At 36.6% G+C, this 22,417-nt stretch overlaps 1 protein-coding gene across 1 annotated transcript; it reads right to left on the bottom strand.

Moving 5' to 3' along the window:
- Positions 1-252: 252 nt before the first annotated feature.
- TERB2 (telomere repeat binding bouquet formation protein 2) lies at positions 253-22,417 on the bottom strand. Its single transcript, XM_060098338.1, has 7 exons — positions 22,354-22,417; positions 22,156-22,237; positions 21,225-21,364; positions 18,579-18,640; positions 14,269-14,354; positions 6,103-6,191; positions 253-395 (listed from the first exon to the last, which is right to left on the bottom strand). The coding sequence occupies exons 1-7, from the start codon at positions 22,415-22,417 to the stop codon at positions 253-255; spliced, it is 666 nt and encodes a 221-aa protein (XP_059954321.1).

The raw sequence follows: 22,417 nt of genomic DNA, 5'->3' as shown, positions 1-22,417 counted from the left end.
AATTACTCCATAACAACTGTGCACTCAGAATTTGTGGACATAACCTTACAAGCAGGGGAAAAGTCCAGCCCAAATGTCAAAACACAGAGCCAAATGAATCTGAATTTCCTAAAGATACATTTTGAGGAAGAAAGAATTATTTCTTCTCCATTTCCCCATCCCTCTGTCCCAAAGAGGAGAATTTAAAATTATGTACATCTTTGGTAATATTTTACAGAAAATAAATGCTGAGATAGAAGGACAATATTTAACTTAGTATTTCCTCTTCAATTCGTTTTTTATAGCAGACATGTTAATTTCATTTTGAACATGGTATGCCAAATAACCTGAACTTCCAGGAATGAAGTCATGTAGCTCCCCAAGAAATTTCTTCATGGCATCAATTGATATATAACCTACAGAATAAAATATATATATAGGGAATTCTATCATAGTATCTGCTTTTCAATGTCTTTGATTTATTAGAGTTAAGATTCCCAAAGAATGTTTTTAGAAAAGAAGTAAAAAGAAGAAATACCAGTGAGAAGATTCTCCGTGAAACTTGATAATTATCAGGGAATACCCTCCTCCCCCCTTCACCACTATCCCCCCAGGCTTCTACCTCCTTTTAAAACACAGATTCTTGATTTGCCACTTTGACTACATAGAGTGTGATGTACAGGTTGGGGATGGAACATAAAAGTACCTAGACCAAAATAACTGGGACATGGGTCTGGCTTAGAATGTAATCACTTAGAACTACCTAGCCAACTAGCTACTAACTGCACAGACAGCTAGCTCATCTTCCCTAGTAGAGCAAGTGACACTTTCCTGCACTACTAACACTGAGATAACAGTCTTCAGTAAAAAATTAATAGGAAAATTGCTATCACTGCTTGGTCAACAAAGATTATAGGTGTGAGTAATTCTGATGTCATTAATAATCTGAAATAGATATGAGAATCAAAAAGAAAACCTAGAATGGGGAGAGCTTAAGGACTCAATGACTTTAAGCAATATTTCCTTGATAGCAGTTGCTCATCTGAGTGATAATGTTTCATGTGTAATATGTGTTTGTGGTTTATACTAAAGTTGAAACCTGGTTTAAAAGTAGATACTGTATGGGCTTCCCTGGTGGCTCAGTGGTTGAGAGTCTGCCTGCCGATGCAGGGGACACGGGTTCGTGCCCTGGTCCGGGAAGATCCCACATGCCGCGGAGCAGCTGGGCCCGTGAGCCATGGCCGCTGAGCCTGCGTGTCCGGAGCCTGTGCTCCGCAACGGGAGAGGCCACAACAGTGAGAGGTCCGCGTACCGCAAAAAAAAAAAAAAAAAAAAAAAAAAAAAGTAGATACTGTATGAAAAAAATTCTGGTACAGCTCAGGGATGATTGAATTTAGACCACCACCATTATCACCAGGTTATCTATACAGTTTGATTGTTTATAATAATAGATAAGAAATTCACAGTTAATAAATTAACTATGAAGCCAATCATATAAAATAGACTCGTATCTTTAAAGATATTTTAATCATAGCCACTTACTTCAGAAAATCTTTTAAAGCACAATTACTATACTCCATATTGTTCATGGTCTTTGCCTAACGGCTAGATTTCTGTGTAAAATAAACTAGCACATAAAAATATTAATGTTTAATTAATTGCACATATACACTGTGTGAAGTTTCTAAAGATATATGTGAGGATAGAAAATTTTTAAATAATTACCATATTGATAAAAATATTCCTGTAAGGTAAAGAAGGATAGGACATTTATGCATAAAAATGGATTATTGTAGCAGTTTTGGAGTAGTTAGGACTTTAGGCTGAAGTTCACATACACCCAATTTAAACTAGCTTAAACAAAAGGGGAGTTTACTGGAAGGACATTGCCATATCAGTCAACCTATGAGGAAGGCAAACATATTGCTGGGAGTCAGAAATAACAAACATATTGCTGGGAGTCAGAAATAACTAGCACCAGTTCTCATGGCCATGTCACTAACCTCCAGTTTTTTCCTCTGCATGTTAGTTTCATTTTCCTCTCTTGACACAAGCTGGCTTTCCGTACATGGCAGAAAACACGCCTGCTGATAGCTCTTAAATTTTATATCTTAGAGCTATGGTCACTTGAATAAGAATGACATGACTTGCTGCATTCCATGTCTAGAAATCCAGACAAAGAATGGTGATTGGCCCAGCTCAGATCAGGTATTCACTCCCAAACCAACTGTTGCAGGTAGGAGCAAGCTCATGTTTTAGAAAATGTAACCCACATGAATTGGGAAGAAGAAAAGAGAGTTCTTAGGAAAGCCATCCTTGGTGGACAGTTCCATATGAGTCTGTGGTAGCCAGCCCCCCCAGATGGCCCTGAATGATCCCTATCTCCTGGTATTCATGAATTTGTGTAGTCTCCTCCTACTTTGTACTTGGGTTGGTCTATATGACCAGCAGCACTTGGCGGAAGTAATGATATGTCACTTCTGAGAATAGGATATAAAAAAGATATGGCTTCTGTCTGTCTTGGGCACACTCTTTCTCCCACTTGCATTTTGCACTCTGAGGAAAGAAAGCTACCATGTTGTGAACAGCCCTATGGAAAAGTCCACTTGGTGAGGAGTCTAAGCCTTTTGCCAAAACCCAGCAAAAATCCAAGGCCTGCCAACAACCACATGCATGAGCTTTGAAATGGATTTTCCAGTCCCAGCTGTCCCTTGAAATAACTGCAGCCTGGCAAACAATGTGACTGCAACCTTATTAGAGATTATGAGACAGAGGTATCCAACTAAGATGCTCCAGGATTCCTGGCCATCAGAAACTATGTAATAGTAAGTGTCCATTGTTTTAAGCTGCTAAGTTTTGGAGCAATTTGTTACACAGCAACAGATAATTAATACAGTATCTACTATAATTTCCCAAACTTTTAATTATCAGAATTTTTGTTTAAAAATTTTTGCCTGCAAGATATTTATCATTATTAGTAATTCTTTTCCTTTTATTAATCACACATGTAGCTGTTAATCAGAACTTTTTATCATGGGTAATAACCAGTGATATCAGACCTAGAGGATTTAATTCCAGTCAAAAACAAAAAACAGACCAAAAAAAAAATCCGTTGATATTTTATGGGACATTGGTAATGCCTGTATATATTTTTGGTTGTCACAACTTGGGGGTCACGGGGGTGGGGGCAGGTTTCTGGATGGGATACTACTGGCATCTAGTGGGCACTGGCCAGGGTTGCCCTCTCCAACAAAGAATACCTGTCCTAAAATGCCGGCAGTTCCAGGACTGAGAAACCCTGTTCTACAGTATAGCTCCAACTTGTACTTTCTAAAACCAAACATCTAATTAGTTTTATTTTAAGAGATTTAACATTCACTGAGTTGAACTCAACCCATTTTGAGGAAGAGACAGTCAAGGTACAGTCACAAAAATTGATACCACTGCCTAAATTAGAACTCTCACTCACTACATTTTCAATTAACACAAGATGATTTTCCCAACAAGAAGCTGGTTCTTCCTGTACAAGCAGATGGGCATGATAAAAAAGGAAGGACTGTCACTTCACATCAAAATTAAAGACAAATGAATTATCTTTTTTTTTTTTTCGGCCATACCGTGCAGGATCTTAGTTCCCCAACCAGGGATCAAACCCGTGCCCCCTGAAATGGAAGCATGCAGTCTTAAGGGGCATGGAGTCTTAACCACTGGACCACCAGAGAAGTCCCTGAATTATCTTTTAAAAAATGAAGCTTTCTTCCAAGAAAGTGTTATTTTAAAATTTAATGTAGAAATATAAAGAAGGAAGATAATTATTCAATTGCACAAATTAAAAAATCAAAAATGTTACTTCTAATGATAAAATCAATACCAGCTTACCACAGGTTAAAATTTATACTTTAAAGATTCTGACTAATGATTATTTTTACAGTTCTTTTTTTTTTTTTTTTTTTTTTGCGGTACGCAGGCCTCTCACTGTTGTGGCCTCTCCCGTTGTGGAGCACAGGCTCCGGACGCGCAGGCTCAGAGGCCATGGCTCACGGGCCCAGCCACTCCACGGCATGTGGGATCTTCCCGGACCAGGGCACGAACCCGTGTCCCCTGCATCGGCAGGTGGACTCTCAACCACTGCGCCACCAGGGAAACCCTACAGTTCTTTTTTAGTTTGTTTTTATATAACACTGTCATGTCTTTTTGAACAGTCAGATGGCAATGAAACATAGAGCAACATTGTTACTTGTCCAAATCTAAGCATTTGTCTTTATTGTGTGGCTGATTTTAATATTTATCATTGATCTTTATAATATGTTATCAAACACTTGGTAAGTCCAAATGAACAAAAGATATTTAGTACCTGGTGATGGAGTTGCCTGAAGCAAAATCAATACCAGTACTATACCACAACCATGGTTTAAGGTACGTACACTTTATCTGAATATGTAGGTGTAAGGATAAATCTAGGCAGCAATCAGCTACTCCTAGTCTTAGTACTTAAGTACAGTTGACTCACCAGTAAGGTTGGGGTTAAGGGTGCCAACCCTCCCTGTAGTCGAAAATCCACTATATAGCTAGCCCTGGGGATTCAAGGTTCCTCTTATCTGTGGTTCTACATCCACAAACTCAACCAACTGAGGATTATGTAGAACTGTAGCATTTATTATTGAAAAAAATCCTCTTATAAGCAGACCCTCATAGTTCAAACCCATATTGTCCAAAGGTCAACTGTACTTCTACTTAGTTCATTGTCCTTTGGAGTCAACAATTGCTCCTAAGAGTTCCAAAACTGACTTTTCTACTATCACAGTTGGATAGAAGTTTTCTTTGATGTCTCCAACACTCAGCCCCCAACTACACATTAAACATTCTTTTTGAAGTGCTTTTCTGAAAGTTATTTTATATCACTCAAATGAACAGAAGAAAAAAATAATAGAACAAATGGCTAGACAAATTGGTTAGAAGGAACAGTAATATGAGAGAAGACATTTAGGAATTTGTGAACTAGTTACAAGAGGTAGTTTTGACACTGCTAAGTAAAGAGAAAATGATAAATGTACAAATGATTTTATATGAAAGGTCAAAAAGCCTATACTTTTTAATTGCAGTGTTTTCAAAACAATTTTTTAAAACCTCTATTTTTAAAATTATCGATGACCCTGCTGAATACTACCCAGATCAAATTATCCAAATATTATTTCCTTATCTCACCTCACATAGCACTATCCAAATCCCAATGGTCACTTTTCAACTAGTTCCCTTGTTTGCACCCTCTCAATGTCAGCCTCAGTTAGCTGTCTTCTCTTTATGTTGGGCACTAGGAAACCCAAATATGGAGTCCATTGACACCTGGGTGATTCATGAAAGGGCTTCTGGGCATATGTGAGCCTCTTTAAATTACATGTAAAGTTTGTGTGTTATGTTTGTGTGTGTGTATGCTTAGGGAAAGGGACCTATGTTTCATCAGATTCTCAAAGGAAACTATAATTAGAATTGTCCATACAATTAATCTTCCAAATTGGGACACTTAAGAGTAAAGCAAAAACTAACACACCATTGTAAAGCAATTATACTCCAATAAAGATGCTAAAAAAATAAAAAAGAGCAAACGCTAATGCCAGGACAACACACATAAATTGGGACTGTCTTATGTAAACAGGGGTGTGTTTTCACCTTACGCTTTATGACAAAGTGAATCAGCTATACATATACATATATCCCCATATCTCCTCCCTCTTGCGTCTCCCTCCCACCTTCCCTATCCCACCCCTCTAGGTGGCCACAAAGCACCGAGCTCATCTCCCTATGCTATGTGGCTGCTTTCCAGTAGCTATCTATTTTATATTTGTTAGTGTATATATGTCCATGCCACTCTCTCACTTCGTCTCATCTTACCCTTCCCCCTCCCCGTGTCCTCAAGTCTATTCTCTATGTCTAGGGGCAGGACAGACCAGCATTTTAACACAGAAAATATTGGGTCTACCTTTGGATTCGTTCTGCAGATTAATTTATTTAACATGTGAATGATGTCTTCTATTAGCATGTATAATAGAGGGGGCTCTACTTTGTACAAAATATTCCCTTGTTTCTTCCCTACTTGGGTTGACTCTAAATTTTATTTTAAATTACCTGTTACCATGTTGTTCACTGGATAATTCTGAAGAGGGAAGTACATCTGCTTTTCTACAACTGGAGTCCTTATAAAATGCTTTTCTGTGCTATAAAATATAGAAACATATAGAAAGTCATGTTTATATTTTTTGGACTTGTTTTACAAATGAGAAATGATTCCAGGCAATATATATAGCAATCTAATTGCTCTGTGATCAGACTTCAGTCTTACTCGGTGAAAACGTTAACTACGAACTTCTTTGTGCTTCTAAGTAATACAGGACCCATAAAGATATTTTTGGTTTTCTCGGCTGCTTCATAAAACAAATATTTACCAAGTAAATACAGACGTGAGTCTTTTTCTCAATATTCTTGAAAGTATAATAATGCAATAATACTTTATAATTAGATGAAAAACAGATATACATATGTAATCTCAAATATATTAAAAGAAAAGGCTCCATTTTAAATAATCACAGCATTCATTATTATTCAGTGTTTAAATAATTGGAACTCTATTAATTCGTACTTCCACACTTTAAAATAAATAAAAAATGATGTCTGGGAAAATCATGAGGTATACTAAGTGACTTCTGAGTTAAAAAGGAAAAAAGTTAAATTATTCTGAGCGTGGTTGTATAGTATATAATTAATTGTATTCTAATTTTTAAAGAGCTAAGCAGTTTTCAACTATAATATCCTATTTTCTAACTGCCAAATAACAATTTACTATATTTAGACTACATATAATCCATATTTAATACAATTGTATGAAAATAAAAACCTTAATAAAAAATTGGAGTCATCCTTAAATTTATTTTCCTAAAAAATCTAAAATTACACTGAGTGATAACAAAGGTTTTATTTTCAATTTGTTTAAAAGTTAGAGTTCATCTAAACTCTTCTAAAAGAAACCGTAGCTCAGTTAGGATGAGATCCTACAAATAAAGCAAAACAATGTTCCCAGAAAACTCAGGGACTAAACAAGGATACCCATTATCATTGTTATTATTTATCATGGCTCTAAAATTTCTGGCCAAGCAAAAAGAGATGAGGGAGGGGAGAGAAAGAAATGGAAGAGATATCTAGTGAAATGGAAGAGTTATATAGTGAAACGGAAGAAGAAATAGTTTCATTATTAACAAATGCTATAAATGTGTACCCTGAAAAGCCAAGAGAATCAACTGAAATATTTTTAGAATCTTAAAGATTCCAAGTGGGTAAATATAAGACAAATGCCCCCAAATAAATGACTTTTCTATGTCAGCAATAACTAATGAAGGAAAAAATGATCCAATCCACAATGGTAATAAAATTCATAAAAATCTAGGAATAACATAATAAGCAGTTTCTGATTCTATCTGTAGAAAAATCAGGAAACTTTACTAACATATAGAAAAGAAAAATAAAGAAAAACAAAAAACCACTGTCTTCGATAGGAATACTGAAAATTATAAAGACATCAATTCTTCTCAACCTTTAATACAATTCTCAATAAAACCCCAAAGGGATTTTAGTGTTTTAAAAAAAATAATTCTAAAATTCACATGAACAATCACATGTTAGAAGATCTAATAGGAGGCAAGAACAAATTTCCAATAGAATGAAAAAAATACCTAGGAATAATCTTAAAAGAAGTATAAGATTTATATGAAGGAAATATGAAAGTGTTTTTTAAGGGCCATAAAAGAAAACTTGAACAAGTAAGGAAAAAAATACCATTTTCTCAGATAGGAACATTCAGCATCAAAGTCTCCCTAAATTAAGCTATATTTTTTTGTAATGTCACTAAAAATAACAACAGAAGTTTTTGTTTTAATATGAACAAGCTGGTTCCAAAACTCAGATGGAAAAGTAAACCAGGAAGAATAGTTAACTAAGAAAATTTGGAAAAGAATAAGGAGGAGGAACTAGCTCTAGATATTAAACCATATTATAAACAACTGAAACAGAGTGGCACTGTTATGGAATAGAATGGAATAGAATATAAAGTCCAAAAATAGACCCAGATACTTATGTGGATTTAACCTAGGATAAAGGTGGCATTTCAGTACAGTGGGGGAAAAGATGAATTATTCAATCAATAGCCAAGAGTAGGTAACTATCTGAAAAAAAAAAGAAGGTGTATCACCACCTCATATCTTACACCAAGATATATTCCACACGTATCAAAGATTTGAATTTAAAAATAAAGAAATCACTAAGAAGAAACCATAGCAAAATAATAGTAATCTTAGAGAAGACTTTCCTAATTATGACATAAAACTCAAAAAGCCATTAAAGAAAATATTAATAAGAATGAATACATATAGTAAAAAATTTCTGCATGTAAAACCCAACATTTTTAAAGTCAAAAGACAAACATAAGCTAATAACTGTAATTTATTTCACAAAAAATTCATTCTCCTAAATGTAAAGGGTTCTTGCAAAAAAATAAAAGTCAATAGAAAAACGTGCAAAGGATATGAACAAACAGTTCACAGAATAGGAACTATAAATGGTTCTTAAACATATGAAAAGACATTTAACCTCACTCATAATAATGGCAATTCAGACAAAAAACTAGAGTGAGATACCACTTTATATCTATCAGATTAGGAAAGACCAAAACATATGTTAGCACACTGTGTTGGAGGAAGTATAGAAGAAAGAATGGTGACTAACCATCCCAGTTTACCCGAGATTGAGGGGTTTCTCAGGACATGGGCTTTGCAGTGCTAAAACCAGGACAGTCCCAAGCAAACCTGGATGGCTGGTTACCCTAGCCTGGAAAAGGTACTTAAATACACAAACAATAGGAATGTAAACTGGTTTAACCTCTTTGGAGGGCAATTTCACAATGATTGTATCAAGGATACAAAATGTATATGCCTTTTGACCTAGCAATTCCCCTTCTAAGAATTACCCTAAAGACACTCGCACACATGCGAAATGACATTATATGATCAATCACTGAAGCACTGTTTTTAACAGCAACTTAGAAATTACCTGAAAGTCCAGTAAAATAGGAGACTAGTTAAATAAATTATGGTAAATCCATACAATAAAATTCTACACAGCACAAAAATGAAAAAGCTCTTTATGTAGTAATATGGAATGATCTCCAAGGTAAATTATTAAGAGAAAAAAGGCAAGGTGCTGAACAATGTTTATAGAATATTACTATTTGTGAAGAAAAGAAAAAATGAAAGAATATTTGTTTGAATTAGCTAGTATATGCATATATAAGAAAATGATAACATTGGCTGGATCTGAGAGGGAAATTGGCTATCTAGGAGTCAGTATATTTCGTAGTTTCCCCTTTTGTGTATCTTGGATTTTGAACCATATGAATATATTTCCTATTAAAAATAATTAAAATTTGAAAATAGAAAAATAATAAGTAGGCATGAAGAACTAAGGAAGAGATTTTTAAAAGGAGAGTATCACACCAGTCAGAATGGCCATCATCAAAAAATCTACAAACAATAAATGCTGGAAAGAGTGTGGAGAAAAGGGGACCCTCTTGCACTGTTGGTGGGAACGTAAATTGATACAGCCACTATGGAGAACAGTATGGAGGTTCCTTAAAAAACTAAAAATAAAACTACCATACGACCCAGCAATCCCACTACTGGGCATATACCCTGAGAAAACCATAATTCAAAAAGAGTCACGTACCACAATGTTCATTGCAGCTCTATTTACAATAGCCAGGACATGGAAGCAACCTAAGTGTCCATCAACAGATGAATGGATAAAGAAGATGCGGCACATATATACAATGGAACATTACTTAGCCATAAGAAGAAACGAAGTTGAGTTATCTGTAGTGAGGTGGATGGACCTAGAGTCTGTCATACAGAGTGAAGTCAGAAAGAGAAAAACAAATACCATGTGCTAACACATATATATGGAATCTAAAAAAAAAAAATGGTTCTGAAGAACCTAGGGGCAAGACGGGAATAAAGACACAGACCTACTAGAGAATGGACTTGAGGACATGGGGAGGGGAAAGGGTAAGCTGGGACGAAGTGAGAGAGTGGCATGGACATATATACACTACCAAATGTAAAATAGCTAGCTAGTGAGAAGCAGCCGCATAGCACAGGGAGATCAGCTCAGTGCTTTGTGACTACCTAGAGGGGTGGGATAGGGAGGGTGGGAGGGAGGGAGACGCAAGAGGGAAGAGATATGGGGATATATGTATATGTATAACTGATTCACTTTGTTATAAAGCAGAAACTAACACACCATTGTAAAGCAATCATACTCCAATAAAGATGTTAAAAAAAATTCCCTGTGCTAGGGGAGGTCCTTGTTGATGATCTGTTTTATATAGAGTAGAGTGTGTATGTTAATCCCATGCTCCTAATTTATCCCTCCCACCACCTTTCTCCTTTGGTAACCATAAATTTGCTTTCTATGTCTGTGGGTCTGTTTATGTTTTGCATATAAGTTCATTTGTATCATTTTTTTAGATTCCACATATAAACAGTATCATTTGAAATAAATAAATAAATAAAAATAAAAGGAGAGTAATGAGTTTGGTATTTACTTGGCTTGTCAGGTATTAAAATACATAAAGTTATATAACTTAAAAGAATATTGTATTGATATCAAAATAGATCCATAGATTAATGGAATAAAACAAATAGTGTAAAAACGGATCTCCAGACACATTAAACACAACATATGAGAATGGAAATCACATCAGTTAGAGATAGATTTATTCTTAAAAAACTGGTGGAAAATTCTTATTTGTAAGACAAAAATAAACTTCGATCTTCACCTATTACCATACATCAAAATAAATATCTGCAGAATTAAAAAACAATTTGATACCTGAATGGGAAAGGACTTTTCTGAACATAAAAGCGATAGAAGAAATAATAAAGGAAAAGTGATTAGTTTAACAGTGTAAAAACTCAAAGCTTGTATCTCTAAAAAATATAAGCCTGAGAACAAACTGAGGAAACAATGTGACAAACTGAGGAAACAATGTGACAAACTGAGGAAACAATATGACAAACTGGCAAAAGGATAATATAGCTAAAAATGTCAGACAAGTTGATAAGAAAAGCAATAAGACTCCCAATAGAAAATGGAGAAAGGATAAAAACAAGTCACAGAAAAGAAAATGTAAAATGCTAATAAATTCAAAAAGATTCAAACCTACCAGTAATCAAAGAAAAATGCAAATTAAAACAAGATGCTGGGCTTCCCTGGTGGTGCAGTGGTTGAGAGTCCGCCTGCCGATGCAGGGGACACGGGTTTGTGCCCCGGTCCGGGAAGATCCCACATGCCACAGAGCAGCTAGGCCCATGAGCCATGGCCGCTGAGCCTGCGCGTCCGGAGCCTGTGCTCCGCAATGGGAGAGGCCACAACAGTGAGAGGCCCGTGTACCTCAAAAAAACCAACAAAAAACAAAAACCCAAGATGCTATTTTTCATCTATTAAATTAGCACAAGCCTTCGTATTAATACTCAATATACTGATGAGGATGTGGTGAGACCAACACTGGTGGCAGTTTTAAATTTGTACTTTTGAGGGAAGCAACTGACAATAGGCATCATGGCCTTTAAAAACACTCATACCTCATTAATACTGTAAATTCCACATCTGAGAATTTACATTAAGAAAATTATCAAGGGAATTCCCTGGTTAGGACTCTGTGCTTTCACTGCCAAGGGCCCGGGTTCTATCCTGGTTGGGGAACTAAGATCCCACAAGCTACATGCCGCGGCCAAAAGAAAAAAAAAATATAAAAAGTAGAGAAAGATTTATTTTAAAAAAGATGTTCATGAAGGTGCTGCAAGAGTAACAAATTGTAAATTTTTTTTTAAAAATTAAAGGAAGGTGGTTAAACAGACAATAAGATTAAATGCCATATACAGCCATTACATATCATAATATCAAATAAGGTTTTTCAGAATGGGGAACTGCCCATAGAATACTAAATGGAAAATCAAGAGACAGACTATATCTGCAGTCCGACCTCAACTCTACTTAATGTGTATGTCTGTATAAAGCTAGCAAGAAATGTACTAATGTTGATGGTGGTTATCTGAGTGGTGGGTTTGCTTATAATTTAAATTTTCTTTTCTTTTTTAGTAGTTTTTCTTTTTTTAGTATTTTCCATTTTGACAAATTACATGCATTATATTTATAATAAAATAATTAAGAACAAGAAAAATAAGCAAAAATTCATGCCATTTTCAGAAGATCTGGGAACTTACTGGGAAAGGAAAACAGCATAGTGATTAAGAGTCTGGACTCTGGATCAGCTAGGGTCGGTGTCAAATTATGTTCACTACTTAAATAATATTGGGTGAATTATTTAGCTCTCTGAAACTGTTTCCTCAATTGTAAAACGAGGCTAATGTTATTTAACTATCTTATAAGGTTGTGAGAATCAAATGAAATACTGTGAACTGCTTAGCTAACAAATGTCTTGTATTTGGCAAGTGTTCAAAAACTAGCTCACCACCTAGTGTTCACTATCACTAGTAGCATGCCAAAAAAATAAACTTCGAGTAGGGACAAAGTGTATTTTATCTATGTTTGCACTGCACCCTCTGGTGGTTCCACAAAGAAAAAGGCTCTAAGTAGACACCTACTTTGTCTATTTTTGTTGTTGTTATTGGAAAATACTGGACATATTTTCCCCAGATTTGTAAGCCCTCTTTGTATATTAAGGAAAATAGCCTTTGTCAAATACTTTTTCAAGTGTAAATTTTTCTTTTGTCTTGGTTTATGGTATTTTTATTTCCATGTGCAAGTTTAAAATATTTTTGGTAGTCATATTATCAATCTTTTCCTTATGCTTCTGCATTTTGCAGGACAACCATTTCTTTTTTCTTTTTTTTAAAATTTTAAAAAAAATTTATTTGCTTGTGCCAGGTCTTAGTTGCAGCACTCGGGATCTTTAGTTATGGCATGTGGGATATTTTAGTTGCAGCATGCAGGCTCTTAGTTGCAGCATGCAGGATCTAGTTCCCTGACCAGGGATCGAACCTGGGCCCCATGCATTGGGAGTGGAGTCTTAACCACTGGACCTCCAGGGAAGTCCCAGGACAACCATTTCTTGAAAAAAAAAATACATACATATATATATATATATATATATATATATATATCTGATGTCTTTCCAAGTCAAGTGAATCACTGGGAGTTACTTTTTAATTTCTATTTCCCATTCTTCTCTTACAAGGTCAGTTAGGATAACCATTTTCTCCTACTTCTATTTCATTTTTCTTCCTCTCCTTACCAGTTTCTTATCTCAGAAACCATAACAAGTTCAAAGGAGTGATATACATAGAGATCCCAAAGACCTAGAATATGGATACTCAAATCCAAGTGGTGGATTATCTAGAAGTCATAGGACCATGAAGAAATAGTTTACTAAACTTAAAATAATTAAATATAAAACTTTGTGTTAAATCAGATAACTAATTTCAAATTAAAGAAAAACAGGAGGTACAAAAGGTATAAAAAATTATGGGAGAAAAACTTAAAATTAAAAAACTATATAAATTAAACTCATTAATTCTTATATTGAAGAAAGATCATTTTTATTTCAGCAGCTAAATACCAGACTTTCATATAGTTAATGCTCCCTATGAACATCTGAAAACCACTGAACTGGAAAATACGGAATTAGGACTAGATAATGAGTAAGTCTGAAACAAGGGGGCCTCTCAGAGATTGGCCCTAACACAATGGCAAATCCATGTCTGTTTGTCTTTTAAGATATAATTTTAATTTCTTAAACCAAGTAGCCACATTACGAACAATTTGGGAAGGAAAGGGGGAAATCACCCAGAACTTCCAATCCTAATAAAATTACTGCTAATATTTCTTTCTTATTATAATACATAGTTTAAAAATAATGTAACAGTGATCAAAATATACATAAAAATTTTATTTTCTGCAAGGATAGTCTAGCATAATAGTTAAGTGCATGCATTCTGGAATTAGACTGACCCAGCTCAAATCCTGCTTCTCCCCATTTAATAAAAGTTTGTATGACTTTGGGCAAATTACTTAATCTATATATAGTTGATCTCTTTTTCTGTAAAATGGCAATGGTGATAAAGATATCAATCTCATAAGACGACTGTGAAAATTAAATGAGATAAACACACAAGTGTTCAAAGGTGTCTATACTTAATTGAATATTAGTGAAGTATACAAATTCAGTACCTTTTAGATAATTCTTTTTTGTGATCTGTTGCTAGTTCACTGCTTTCCCTAAGGGACTTTATTTCGTTTGCTGTTACTTCATCATGCTGTGGAGAGCAAAAGAAATCACATTTTAGGGCTTCCTTGGTGGCACAGTGGTTGAGAGTCCGCCTGCCGATGCAGGGGACACGGGTTCGTGCCCTGGTCCAGGAAGATCCCACATGCCGCGGAGCTGCTGGGCCCGTGAGCCATGGCCACTGAGCCTGCGCGTCTGGAGCCTGTGCTCCGCAACGGGAGAGCCACAACAGTGAGAGGCCCGCGTACCGCCAAAAAAAAAAAAAAAAAAAGAAAGCACATTTTAAAAAATCAGCACACCAATGATGCAATCAATAATGTTTTTTTTTTTAAGTAAAGAAAAAAAATTGGCAATATATATCAAGAGTCACAAAAATATTTATACACTCAGGTCCATCCCATCTAGTTTGGTGGGAAAAACTCACAAAATTTTGTACACACACACAGAGAATTATATTATATATTTTTAGAGATACGTAAAGAAAGAAGACCAGGATTTTTAAAATATCAGCTGTGCTTGTATTAGATAGTAAAACTGACTGATTTTATTCTCTTTTTAATTTTTTGAAATTTTCCCTAATGTGGTCATATTACTTTTTAGTTTAAAAAATAAGGAAGGGCCTCCCTGGTGGCGCAAGTGGTTGGGAGTCCGCCTGCCGATGCAGGGGATACGGGTTCGTGCCCCGGTCTGGGAGGATCCCATGTGCCGCGGAGCGGCTGGGCCCGTGAGCCATGGCCGCTGAGCCTGCGCGTCCGGAGCCTGCGCGTCCGGAGCCTGTGCTCCGCACCGGGGGAGGCCACAACAGTGAGAGGCCCGCATACCGCAAAAATAAATAAATAAATAAATAAATAAAATAAAAAATAAGGAAGCCAAAAAAAGTATTATTAATTTAAACTTTCTTAAAATCCTTGACTTGAAAACTCCTAGGCTTCCTGTGAGATATAAATCAAAAATATGAAGTAAGCTGAACAAATTAAGTTTCCCCTTCAAAATTAAAGTGGAGTATTTAGCTATGAAGTTACAAAAGAACTAAATGTATATTAAGCTTTTCCAAAAGATTATGTGAAAGTGACTGACCTCAGATACTGGTACCTATCACATAATATATTTGCTTAATATGCCATTAGGAAATTCTATATTTGGGTCACAAATCCACTCCAAACAACAATAATGTTCCCCAAATTACCTTCCAGGTTTACCCTTTTTAAAAAATATTTATTTCTTTATTTGGCTGCATCAGGTCTTGGTTGCAGCGTGAAGGCTTGTCTGTGGCTTCTCTCTAGCTGTGGCACGTGGGCTCTAGAGCTAAGTTGCCCATGGCGTGTGGGATCGTAGTTACCTGACCAGGGATTGAACCCACATACCCTGTATTGGAAGGCGGATTCTTAACCACTGGACCACAAGGGAAGTCCCCAGATTTACCCTTATTATTGCCATTGGATGAAGTACCTTCTACTTACATATTCCATGGTTACATTATTATAATTGGATAATATTCAACACCAATCAATATTTGAAAGAACAAAATCCTTTATTGTATAATCATACAATTTCTAGAGTCAACAGTCAGTACAGGCATTTGCTATTAATTTTTTAGTAGAAAAAAACATTGGATTGGGTTGGAGCTGAGAAAATCTGGTTCCACTTTGCTAATATCTGGTTATGTGAACTAAGTCAGGTCTTTACCTTCTTACCTCAGTTTTCTCATTTCTAAAACAGAATGATTAAATTAACGATCTTTAAGGGCCTTTTGGTACACTCAATAATTATTATCAAATAATAACCATTCTACCACCACTCATGTCCCTGGAAACACTCTGACAAGTCAAGGATTAGATATTTGATCCTTAGTACAACATAGCCAAAGATACTAAAAGAGCTATTATTTTCAGATTATGACACTTTGGGAAGAAATAACAAGTTAATGAAAGGAATACAAAATGCATAAATTAACTGCTGGGCTTTAGACATAGAGATTTTCTCTCTTTTTATTCTGAAAAAGTTCAAGCTTACTGAAAAGTTAAAGAATAATACAATAAGTACTATATACCTTTTGCCCAGATTCACAAAGTGTTAACATTTTTGCCACCCTGCATGCCCTCTCTCTCTCATTTTTTATTTTTGCTGGACCATTTGAAAATATTTGCAGATATTATGACATTTCACTCCTTAATCTTTAGCATGCATTTTCTAAAAAAAAACAACATTCCTTTATCATTTTAATACCACTATCATAATTAAGAAAATTAACATTAACTCAATATCACCTAATATATACATTGCATATTTAAATTTTTCCAACTGTTCTCAAAATTTCTTTTTTACCTTTTTTTAAATTAAAAAATCCAGAATCCATTCAAGGTTCATACATCACATTTGGTTGTTATGTCTCAATCTAGAACAGTCTTCCCTGTTTTTTTTTTTTTTTTTTTTTTTTTTTTTTGCGGTACGCGGGCCTCTCACTGTTGCGGCCTCCCCCGTTGCGGAGCACAGGCTCCGGACGCGCAGGCTCCGGACGCGCAGGCTCAGCGGCCATGGCTCACGGGCCCAGCCGCTCCGCGGCATATGGGATCCTCCCAGACCGGGGCACGAACCCGTATCCCCTGCATCGGCAGGCGGACTCTCAACCACTTGCGCCACCAGGGAGGCCCGTTTTTTTTGTTTTTTATGACATTGTTTTAAAGAGTCTAAGCCAGTTAGTTGCTTTGTGACATGTTCCATAATCTGGAATTATCTGAGTATTTACTCATGATTAGATTCAGAATTTTGAACAAGAACACTACAAGATAATATTGTGTACTTTTCTTTTTTTGGCACCATGAGGTGGGCGAGATCTTATTTCCCTGACCAGGATTCGAACCGGGGCAATGGCAGTGAAAGTGCCGAGTCTTAACCACTGGATCCCCAGGGAATTCCCTATATTGTGTACTTTTTATTACATCATATCGAGCTGAAAATAACAAGAGGTTGTTCCAATATTCAATATTGGTGATGCTAAATTTTACCAGTTGGTTATGGTGGCATCTGCCAGGTCCCTCCATTGTAAAGGTACAAGCATTGCTTGCTTTTGTAATTAATAAGTAATCATCAATGAAGTGATCATTTTAGATCATGATTTTAACACCCATTAATGACACTTGCCTAAATCAATTATTTTACTGGGGGTGGTACAGTGCGAATTTTCTATTCTATCATCCTTTCTTCATTTATTACCTTTTATTCTGAAAGGAAATTTTCCCTATCCCACCCTTTCCTTCCTTCCTTCCTTCTTCCCTTTCCACCTTTCTTCCTCCTTTCCTTCCTCTGTTCTTCCTTTTTTCTTTCTTTATGCTTTTGGAGTATCACTATGGAATCACAGATTTTTAAAAAAATTTAATGTATGGGCTTCCCTGGTGGTGCAGTGGTTAAGAATCCACCTGCCAATGCAGGGGACACGGGTTCGAGCCCTGGTCTGGGAATATCCCACATGCCGTGGAGCAACTAAGCCTATGTGCCGCAACTACTGAGCCTGCGCTCTAGAGCCCGGGAGCCAGGACTACTGAGCCTGTGTGCCACAACTACTGAAGCCCACGCGCCTAGAGCCCGTGCTCTGCAACAAGAGAAGCCACCGCAATGAGAAGCCCACCTACCACAATGAAGAGTAGTCCCCGCTCGCTGCAACTATAGAAAGCCCATGAGCATCAACAAAGACCCGATGCAGCCAAAAATAAATAAATTTATATTTAAAAAAATTTAATGTATTATAATCCATTATTCTTTTTGATGTTCAAATTATCCCAAATTTGGCTTTGCATAAAGATTCTGAAGTAAGTCACAAGCATAGGCAAATTTGAGGCAGGATGGCAAAAGCTAAAAAACTTTCAGTATTGCACACATTTATTAAGGGGTATTATTCATAACATTTAACAAACGGTACAACACAGGAATTAATCAAATAGCATCTACACTGGCAGTAAAGAACTGGTAAATACTGTGTACCTATTACTCCCTTAATATTACTGAGATTTTCAAGTTTTTTCAAATTTTTAAGTTTTTTATGTGAATAATTTTATTCATACAAAAAATCTCAATTTTACTAAGGTACTAGTGTAAAAATAATGTCAAACTAGATATGTTTAATAAAAGCATGTCCTTTAAGTTCCTTACTCTGGGTCATTGGTGCTAACATGTCACAAGTAAGCATTTTTAAGATTACATTGCTTTCAAATTTTTTTGAAACTGTAGATTCTAATCGAGCACCTTAATTTACTCTTACCTTTTCTATCAGAAAGTGTTGGTCTTGTTCCCAAATAAAACTACCAATTTTTCTTCTTATTTCTGTAGTAAGAAAAACAAATCCAATACTGTTTTTTAAAAAGTAACTTTGTAGAACGTTCTGAATTTTGTTTAGGTTTCAAATTTCTAAGTCAGTATTATTCCACTTGCATCAAAAGTACCTAAGATACTTGTTTAAAATGCAGATTCTTATTGAACCAGATCATTGAGGAGAAGCTGGGGAATTGCATTTCTAACAAACTCTCCAGATGACTCCAGTGCATTATGAGAATCATTGTTGTAAACTTTTTTGGCTGTAATACATATCTTCATCCAATGTCAGTGTCTTTAGGCCAAGCATTAATAAAGAAGACAACTGTCTAGTCAAAATAAAAGGCACAGGGCTTCCCTGGTGGCGCAGTGGTTGAGAGTCCGCCTGCTGATGCAGGAGGCACGGGTTCATGCCCCGGTCTGGGAAGATCCCACATGCCGCAGAGCGGCTGGGCCCGTGCCATGGCTGCTGAGCCTGCACGTCCAGAGCCTGTGCTCCGCAACGGGAGAGGCCACAACAGTGAGAGGCCCACGTACCGCAAATAAATAAATAAATAAATAAATAAATAAATAAATAAATAAAAGGCATAAAATTCCTGAATCTGTAGAGTGTTTCAAGAATTCAAGAGTTTACTTTGTTAAAAAAAAAGGTTGAATGAGCAACATGTCTAGTGGGCGTGGTAGTACAGGAATTCTACAATGCTCAGCATGTCAAAGGACTATGAAATTATCTTAAATCAATGATCTCAAAACAGATGTATATGTATAATTGATTCACTTTGTTATAAAGCAGAAACTAATACACCATTTTGAAGCAATTATACTCCAATAAAGTTGTAAAAAAAAAAAAGTTTCCACAGTAGCCCACTCAAGGACAAAAAGTTAACATTCCTCTAGACCTAAGCTGTCCAATATAGCAGCCACTAGACTAGATACATATTGAAATGTGTGGCTAGTCCAAAATGAGATGTGCTGTAAGTTTAAAATAAACACTGGATTTCAAATCCAGTATCAAAAAAGAATGTAAAATTTATCAATAATTTTTATACTGATTATATATTGAAATGATAATATTTTAGATACATTAGGTTAAATAAAACATTTCTTAAAATTAACTTCATCTCTTTTTATTACTTTTAATGTGGGTAGTAGAAAATTTTAAATTAGTATGTGGCTTACATTTGTTTGCCTCTCACACTTCTACTAGACAATCCTGGTCTAGGTGAATAATAATGCATACTTTTCATTTTTAAAAAGGATCATGTTTTCATTTAAAACAGATTTAACTGAATGCATTTTAATGTAAGATGCTAAACACAAAGACTTAATAGGAGTGATAATTTAAAATTAGATCAGATAGTCATTCCGCAATATAAGTTCCCTGAAGGTGGGTATTCTCTGATATGCAGTTTTTGAGTAAATCAATTCTCCTATCTAGTCATTAATTTATTTGCATAACCACTTATAACAATTTATTTTTATAAATTATAACTAGGTCTCACCAGGACATCAACTATAGAAGGAACCCAATCTTTTTTTTTTTTTTTTTTTTTTTTGCGGTATGCGGGCCTCTCACTGTTGTGGCCTCCCCCGTTGCGGAGCACAGGCTCCGGACGCGCAGGCTCCGGACGCGCAGGCTCAGCGGCCATGGCTCACGGGCCCAGCCGCTCCGCGGCATATGGGATCCTCCCAGACCGGGGCACGAACCCGTATCCCCTGCATCGGCAGGCGGACTCTCAACCACTTGCGCCACCAGGGAGGCCCGGAACCCAATCTTTAGGGTTTCCAAAGTTCTTCTATAGAAACATTTTTCAAGTTTTTTTTTTTTTTTAAAATACTCTGCTCACTGGGAATTTTTACTACTTTCAGTCTGTCTTTCTAGGGATGGACACAAACACATCGAAAAACACATCAAGAATTGGATAATAAGACCTACAAAAATGGGATATTTAAAATTAGTCCATAAAAGATAGGTAGGATTTGGACAGAACAGGATAAGAAAGGGTGTTCCAAGCAGGGAAAACTAAAAGAACCAATCTCAGAAGCAATTTATTCACTTGCCCTTTACTTGATAGGGTTGCTGAAATAATTAATGTGAAAGTACTTTCAATAATATAAAGAACAATATAAATATATGGGTTTATTATCACACTGAATCTTGAAATATCAGGAAAAAAATCCAGAAAAATAATGGTGAGATTCAAAACTAGCAACGAACATTTATTATATACTCACAGGTCAGACTTAATATATTATCTCATTTTATCCTCAAAACAACTCGGGAGGTGACAAAATTAGTAAGTGTTGGATCCTAGCCAGTGAACACTGTGAGGACAAGATCTGTATCTTACTCACCAGTGAATCCCCAGCACCCTGGTTGAAACATGGCACACAGTAAGAGCTCAGTGAACGTGTGAATGAATGATAAACAAAGCAAGGATGCACACCCAAGGCAATCTGATCCAAAGTACATGCTTTTCTATTTATATTAAATGATACAAAACACAAAAATCTCTGAGAACAAAGACCAGTAAAGTTGGGTGACATAGCTGGATTTGGCAGTCTAACAGAGATTAGATGAAAGACCTTTGCTAACCTTTTTGCAGGCATTCAGGAGGAAGAATGAAATGACCTAAAGCCACTGAGTTTTTTATTTCAGCATTAGCTACTGCAGAGAGATAGCAGGCGTGAAAAACTGTAGCATTGTCTTCTATGTAATCAAGACTCTGATATATTCTAGGAGAAAGAAAGGAAATATTTGAAATTATGAAATGAACAAGAATGTATTCAACATTTTAAAACAGAATAAATGAACGGAAAGAGAATTATCGGTAGGTAACCAGGAGACTGGGGGCGGGGGAGTGAAGGGGTGAGAAGGGGATCAGCCAGGACGGTGATCAGACGTCTGTTTTGTAAACATAATCGGACGGCAATGTGAAGGGGGATCACAGGTGGACAGATTGGAGGCAGAGCAACCTCTCAGATAGACTACTGTGATTTGGGGGTAAGAGGTAATTTACGGTGTATACTAAGATCGTGGCAGGAAGAACAAAGAACATTTACAGGGGCACAATCCATGGTGTTTGGTCATGGATTAATTGGATTAATTAATGGATTAATGGGGATAGGGGTTATTATTCAAAAGAAACTACCAAGGTTTTAAGTTTAAGAACACAGCAGCTGGTACAGGTATGCGAGGCAATCAGGAGATTTGGTTTAAACATGTTGAATATGAGGGTCCTTCAAGGCGCCATGGGGATGTGGGAGAGTCAAATGGAAACACACCACTGGAACTCGGGAAAAGATCTGAGGACCAGGTAGGAGGCCATGCCATTGCGGCAGAAAAGAGAGGAGAAAGGTTAGCTATTTCCGCCCCTACTTCCTCCCCACACATCTAGGACTGGACTGAAAACTTGCTCGTTTCCAGTATCTTCCGATTATCAATATTTATTAGTGGACTGTAACTTCTATCTCCAACTCCTGGCTCCTCATGACCCAAAAGGTACTGCCAGGTGGGCTTCAGGTACCTCAGCGTGTCTGGGTGTGAGGCATCGCAGCTGAACAAGAAGTCGGCGGCCCTCGGGTCACTGATGGTCCCCCCTTCGGCCACTGTGGAGGCAAGAGCACAGGGTAAGCCCATCAAGTGTCCTGCCGCCAAGGTACCAGAGGGAGGAGGGGGTGCTCCCCTCCCCACCTCACCCACCCGCTTCTGCCCAGCTTCCTACCCCAGAACTGCCTCAGGTCGCCGCTGACGCTGCGGCAGAACCAACCCCGCTGCCCTTGAAACAT

Source organism: Mesoplodon densirostris, chromosome 4 (genome assembly GCF_025265405.1).
Source record: "Mesoplodon densirostris isolate mMesDen1 chromosome 4, mMesDen1 primary haplotype, whole genome shotgun sequence".
NCBI lineage: Eukaryota > Metazoa > Chordata > Mammalia > Artiodactyla > Ziphiidae > Mesoplodon > Mesoplodon densirostris.
Note: the sequence above shows the minus strand (reverse complement) of the source record. Positions and strands in the feature narration are given on the sequence as shown.

Coding starts and splice junctions, on each gene's coding strand:
- TERB2 (XM_060098338.1), bottom strand. CDS start 22,417: ATGTTTCAAGGGCAGCGGGGTTGGTTCTGCCGCAGCGTCAGCGGCGAC. Junction 22,238..22,353: donor CGACCTGAGGCAGTTCTGGG/GTAGGAAGCTGG, acceptor TTGCCTCCACAG/TGGCCGAAGGGGGGACCATC. Junction 6,192..14,268: donor AAAAAAGAATTATCTAAAAG/GTACTGAATTTG, acceptor TATATTTTATAG/CACAGAAAAGCATTTTATAA.